Genomic DNA, 6,459 nt, shown 5'->3' with positions numbered 1-6,459 from the left:
AACAGGTGATGTGCCCCGCTCCACAGCAGCGAAACACATCAGGCACATAAAAGACAGAAAACATAAAAGGAAATGAGCCGACATGAACGATCTGTTATTAAATTTGTTTTTGAGGTGGCAACACCTAATTTGATAATGTTACTGTGGCCGTGCTCAGGACGCAGATGTCTGGAGCGCGTCAACGATCAGAGCTTTGCATGCGCAAGCTGGTTAAGGTTAGGATGGGGGTGAGGGGAAGGTTAAATTGCAAGAGGATAAAGGTCACAATTCGGTCAAATGTCCGTTTTAAGGCGGGCGTCAGATGCCGACACTCTGGCACAGCGCATGGCCTCCCAACGTCGGGGCTAAGTCACCTGCTGTCTTTTCCGAGGAATGCATCTTTTCGATCATTATCACGTCACAGCGACTAGTCTATAAGTCTATAAGTCATAAAATGTCACTACAGAGCAGTGAAGTTGACTAGTCGACTAGTTGATACAACCCCTAGCGCAGAGCTCTGATCGTTGACGCGCTCCAGACAGCAGCGTCCTGAGCACGGCCAAAGCGTCGCCACCTCAAAAAGTTAACACGCGATCGTTCATGTCGGCTCATATCCTTTCATGCTTTCTGTCTTCTATTTATGCCTGACGCGTTTCGCTGCTGTGGAGCGGAGCGCTTCACCTGTTTTGTCATTCGGTGAATTCACCACACCGGTGCAGCCCGCGCGCGGCGCACACTCCCGCTACTTTTGCAGTCAGATCATTTTTAACTGCAGTTCAAAGGTAACTCATGAGGTGAAAAAATATGAAGCCAGGTAGCAATTTTTCTTTAGGACTGAGAGGAGAAGCAGGAAGATAATAAACAGGCAGGACAGAAAAATAGTCAAATAAAAACAAACTCGTTTTTGTACCTGGTGGTTGCAAGAAAAATACATGTGAAAATAATCAGAATTGAGGAACAGAAAATGAAATGATTCACTGTTTAGATCAGCACTCAGCAGGGACTCTGAGAGGCTGCAGGCGCATCAGTGAGTTTGCGGCCGCTGCACAGGGGGAGGGGGAGAGGGCTGAAGCAGCTGGGGAATGCAGAAACTACCATTGTTAAAAGAAATGTGTTAACTTAGAAAATGTGGGCACATTTTAATTACTTGTCAACTTGTTTCTCCAATGTTAAGACTGCTGCACAAAAAAAGACTGCTGCTCGAGTGCGCCCCCATGTGGCTGTGGGCCCCTGGGCCTGTGCCCAGTTTGGCCATATTATAATCTGGCCTTGGCCCTGGTAAATGGCCAAATAAAATATGCCATAACAAAAAACAAGGGGTGACACGCCATGGTTGAAGGTTTAAATTAATTTATTAAATGAATTAATTTATAAGAAGCTTTTAAAAGTGGGGCTTTTAAAGGGGATTGACACCGGGCCCAGGTTTCTCCAATCACCATCAGCGACAGTCTCCTATTTTTCTCTTCGTATGAGAAGTTCACGTGTTTAAAGAGTCTTCATCTTTAATTGAAGCTTCAACAGTTATTTTTCGGTCTTTGGACAAATGTAACGAGCAAAGGAGCAAAAAGGACTCGTATAATTGTAAATTTGACACAAAGCTGCACACGAGGACTGCAGGGAGGTGATGAATACTGCCATTATGTAGTCATTGAGACCCGGTACTTGCTTGGTTTCTCAGCACAAAGAAAAACACAGAAGAAGCTAAATGTTTCATAGATCTGTGATATGTGGATACCAGAAATCCCCAACACCTCACGCAACAGGACAGACTGACACATGTGTTGCATCAGGGATAACATCAAAGCACAAGATTATGTTTAAGTGCCAGCTAAATCATAAATATGTCACATTTTTTCTGGACATGTACACAGAAGAATGAAAATAAACAGAAATATTATAAAAATGTATTTTTCTATTTTCAATAAATCCCTACTATGTTGCTGTAGAGGGCTGCGCAGTGGAGCAGTGGTTAGAGCTGTTGCCTTGCAGCAAGAAGGTCCTGGGTTTGCTTCCCGGCCTGGGGTCTTTCTGCATGGAGTTTGCATGTTCTCCCTGTGCATGCGTGGGTTCTCTCCGGGTGCTCTTCCTCCCACAGTCCAAAAACATGATTGTTAGGTTGATTGGTTTGTCTAAATTGTCCTTGGGTGTGTGTGTGTGTGTGTGTGTATGGTTGTTTGTCCTGTGTGTCTCTGTGTTGCCCTGCGATGGACCGGCTCTCTGTCCTGGGTGTACCCCGCCTGATTGCCCATTGACCGCTGGAGATAGGCACCAGCCCCCCCGCGACCCTACCTGGACAAAGCGGGTTCAGACAATGGATGGATGTTGCTGTAGAAGCTATTTGCATTACATAAAAACTTCTATAAATTATGCTTAAATATTATCTTGTTATTTGAAACAAGACTTTGTCCTTTGCTACTCTTTGCTGGCTGCTACTGGAACCAGCCACAGTTTTACGAACTGATTAATGATGACTTATTGTGTAAAAATGTTAAAACACGAAACAGGTGATGTTATTGGGAATAATCGGTTCAGGAAATTAGAAAATGCCTCTTGTCAAATTTATTTCCCATTTGACTGTTTAATGAAAAGTTATCATCCAGCTCAGTGCACAACACACTCAAGGAGTACAGGATCAGAAAGTGTTTTACTGCAGAGAAACAACTCTAAACATCCTCAGGGCAGTTTGGGCCTGACTTTTTTTTTTATCTTCAGCTTCCAGTAGAAAGAGAACTTTTTTTTAAAGATGTCAGCTTTTTGAAGAGACTTTGAAACTTCTTCATTTGAACAACTTTCAACATATTTTTAAAAATCAGTCAGAACTGCTGCTGTTCCTTCTGGTGTTGGTAGTTAAAGCAACCATATTTAAATCATCATCTCATAAATTCTGCAGAAATCTGTCTCTACGGCTCTGATTTGGTGTGATCCTGAACAGATCCGGACCCTCTGAGGTTCAGGTAGGTAAGGACTGCCAGCATTCAGACAGAGGTAGAATTCTGGGTTCCTACACATGCTAATGTGGCTTTAGCAAAACACTGAATCCCTGTTTGCATCTGAAGGCAACAAGCCGCCTGCAGGAAAAACGAAAGGTCAAACAAAAGAGAAGAGGTAGAGAATTAAAGAACTTAGTTTGGTATTGACCTTAGTGGAAGACCGTGCCCTGCCGTATGTTTAATCCATCAGACAAAAAGGCAGGATTCCAAAGTAAAAGCTGTGGCTAATCCATGATAAATACTAACATGTTAGGGTTTTAGTCTGAAAAGCAGCCACAGCTGCAATCAGGAGTGCAGCTAAGATCCAAATCACACACCTGTACCTAATTGATTAAACTGAGTTAATTAATCTTATAAATTATTCTAGATGATTGCTCCCAGAGACCATTAGCATTATAAAACTTAAGCTGTGCCTAACCAGTTCCTCTGAGCAGCAGGTAAACTGCACAGATGGTGACAGCAGTGGCGGCGGAGGTAAGCACAGCATTATAAACCGTGTTTGTCCTGATTTGCTCTCCCAGTGTCCTCTTTGTGTCCTCCAGACTCCTCATCACTGTCTCAGACCCCCACCGGTCCTCTGTCCCTGGACTCGGAAACGACGGCTGACCAGTTCCTGTTTCAGGCTGAGGTTTGGTCTCCAGCAGTTTTCTCACCGTTAACAGTTCACCCTCGACACGACCAAGGCCTTTTTCCAGTTGTCCCAGCTGAGGTGGGAGGGACTCCAGCAGGGTCTGGCTTCTCTGGCTTCCCATGTTGAGGGCTTTTAGGGCTGAAATGGATAACGGAGGAGGAGATCTGGTTTGCCCTTCCTCCCGAGGAGCGCTGCTCTGCTGTGTGAAAGCTTCAGCCAGAGCAACTCTGAGGCTGTCGATCAGACCTCTGAGCTCGTCCTGCTGGGAACGGTGGTTTCCAGCCTGGACTTTGAGGGCCTCTTGTAGGCTCTCTGGTCCTTTCTGGGCCTCCAGAAGTAGATTCTTCAACTCCTACAGAGACAATTCATATAATTTCTATGTAGGATCCCAAGCTGAGTGTCAGCAGTGGACTAAACTCACTCCATTACTGAGAAAATTGTTCTGAAATCCTTATTTTGCTTTCCTGTTGTTTGTTTTACCAGCATTAACTAACCCACAAGGGCATGTCAGTAATGACATATTTAGTTTTAACTGACATGAAATGCATCAACTGGACTGACTACACAAAAAAATCCAACAGATTCCTGGTTTTTGATTACGTCATTTCTGCTTTTAAGGGAAAAAAAAGCAAGCCTCTTTTACCTGAAGGCGAACACGGTTGATGTATGTTGACCCCATGACCCCGATCAGCGCTCCGAGCACAGAGCCGATGATGGACCAGTTCTTGGTGCGCTCTGCTCTTGTCCTCTCCTTCTCGTGGCTTTCCCTGACAGCTGCTGAAAACAAAGAGAACTTCTCCCTCTCTGAGCTCTCTGCGTTCTCGTACGTGGTTCGGAGGCGACGCTCCTCCTAAAAGAGGCGGCGTGAGGGATGAGTGTTTCTTAAATGATTACATCATACATACAGTACAACATAAATGAATGCTCTTCTCCTTCTGAACTCCAACCATGTTAATCAAAAATACTGTAAAACCCAAACAAACAGTTTTTCATGCTGCTAGTGTTTGCCTAGGCTAACCTGCAACAGCTTGTGCTCCAGTGTGGCGAGTTCCAGATAGTGAGCCTCCTCCCTGGATACTCTGTCTAGTCGATCTCTGACCTCCTTCAGACGAACCTGCAGGGCCTCCAGGCTTGCATGAGCCTCGCGAACAATCCCTCTGGCCACCATGAACGCCTCTTCAGCCTGAAGAGACACACATCTGCTGCTTTTACACAAATACTGTTTGCTCATGCTTGTTCAACATAAGATACTTCAAATTTTGTTAGTTTCTAGTGCCATCCACAAATCAGTGTAGATCTTAGGTCTGCTGACCTCGGTGACTTTAGTTTGAGCCACTCGGACCTCATTGAGGCCTACGAACTCCTCATATCTCCCCCACCAGTAATTCAGTGTGGCTGTGGCTGCCTGAGCTGACCTCTGACTCCACTGCCGACCAAACTCTCCAGCATGCTGAAAAAAAATGAGGAATGGAGGAAAAGAATGATGAATACAAGTTGCAAAGATAGCAAAAATTAACAAACAACAAAAATATATTTTATGTACCTGCAAGATTAACAGGGTGTATTCCTTTACCACCTCAGCTCTGCCCTTTTGTTCAGAAGTGGAGGAGTTAGTGGGTGGTCCAGGATGCTTCTGGGTGCTGTAGGCTTGGATCTGAGAGATTCTGCCAGGCTGGTAGTTCCGGGACAGACAGCATGAGCCCCGAGCCCAAAGACAGATCTGAGTTCCTCTGTAACTGAGACAGTCGAGATTAGATTAGATTAGACCTCTGTGACAGAATTTTAACACTCCAATGGCCTATACGGGGCAGACGTACTTCATTTGTCAACCAAAGAAGTTGTGTGTGTTACCACAGCTACAGGGTCAACTCTGGAAAATGCACCTTTAAAAACAAGAAAACGGTTACAATGTTTTCATTCTCTCACATTCAAATGGATTAAAATTTTATTTTCATTCAAGTAAACCAATTAGTTACAAGAGGGTTGCCATTTAACAAATCTATTGCAAAATCTCAGACAAAATTTAATAAATTTTCTTACTTAGTGTTTTTGTTGCTTTATATTATTTAAAGTTCTGAGATTATTCAGCACCAAATCCTTTACAGTGTAATTACTTTACTATAGGTTTTATAGAGTGTTTTTAAATAATCCCCTTTTTGTAGTATATTTTAACTGTTTAAGTCTGCCGCACCAAAACATCTATCTATCTATAAAGGACTAAGATTGTTGCGTTTTCATTCAACGCCTTTGCAGTGAATTAGTTGCAACTGTCCTCCAGCTGAAAATGTTCAGTAAAACAACTGACAACTTTCTGTCCAATTATAATATTCAAAATAAGCTACTCATATCTCGTAGAACAGCCTTAGATTTTTACTCTTTATTCACTGTAACATGACAATAACTAAAAAAAAAACTCTACTAAGACCTTGAAATGAACTTCATATTTATTTAAAATTATTTACTTCGGGTTACAAAATAAAAGACTCCTTTGCCTAATAATGGGTAAAACTGGAAGGCAAGCTTTGTAAACACAACTTTTAGCTGACACTGTTAACACGAAGGACTCAAAACTAGCAAGTGTTTGAAATTGTATCGGCAAAACATGAAACTGTTGAAACAATCTTCTGTACTTAGTGTATTCAGTTTTCTCCCTAGAGTTTTGTTGAATTTTCAACTAGCTTCCATTGCTAACCACAGACCTACCTCAGCATGACAAGTGCCACGAGATTTTCTGTGACATTGCCGGCTTAAAAAGCTAAATGTTAAAATAAATGCACCTGTTTGCCCCAAAGTTGCCAAGGCATTTAGATGCCTAAAATTGCTTCGTAAGAGAAATTTGTCTGAATCTTGATTATTGAA

General features: G+C 43.0%; 1 protein-coding gene across 3 annotated transcripts; it reads right to left on the bottom strand.

Annotated features, from left to right (window-relative positions):
* Positions 1-3,167: 3,167 nt before the first annotated feature.
* ccdc51 (coiled-coil domain containing 51) lies at positions 3,168-6,423 on the bottom strand. 3 transcript variants are annotated; one of them, XM_015958670.3, is made up of 7 exons: positions 6,304-6,423; positions 5,418-5,483; positions 5,144-5,336; positions 4,913-5,050; positions 4,619-4,783; positions 4,244-4,450; positions 3,168-3,952 (listed from the first exon to the last, which is right to left on the bottom strand). In XM_015958670.3, the coding sequence occupies exons 2-7, from the start codon at positions 5,420-5,422 to the stop codon at positions 3,383-3,385; spliced, it is 1,278 nt and encodes a 425-aa protein (XP_015814156.3). In that variant the 5' UTR covers positions 5,423-5,483; positions 6,304-6,423; the 3' UTR covers positions 3,168-3,382. The 3 variants fall into 3 exon arrangements, with proteins under 3 accessions (XP_015814156.3, XP_054587278.2, XP_015814157.3); XM_054731303.2 differs by having other exon boundaries at positions 6,378-6,396; XM_015958671.3 differs by having other exon boundaries at positions 6,231-6,311.
* Between the last annotated feature and the right edge of the window lie 36 nt (positions 6,424-6,459).

The sequence above is a fragment of the Nothobranchius furzeri genome, chromosome 3, assembly GCF_043380555.1.
Source record: "Nothobranchius furzeri strain GRZ-AD chromosome 3, NfurGRZ-RIMD1, whole genome shotgun sequence".
Lineage (NCBI taxonomy): Eukaryota > Metazoa > Chordata > Actinopteri > Cyprinodontiformes > Nothobranchiidae > Nothobranchius > Nothobranchius furzeri.
This window is presented reverse-complemented; position numbering and strand designations above follow the sequence as displayed.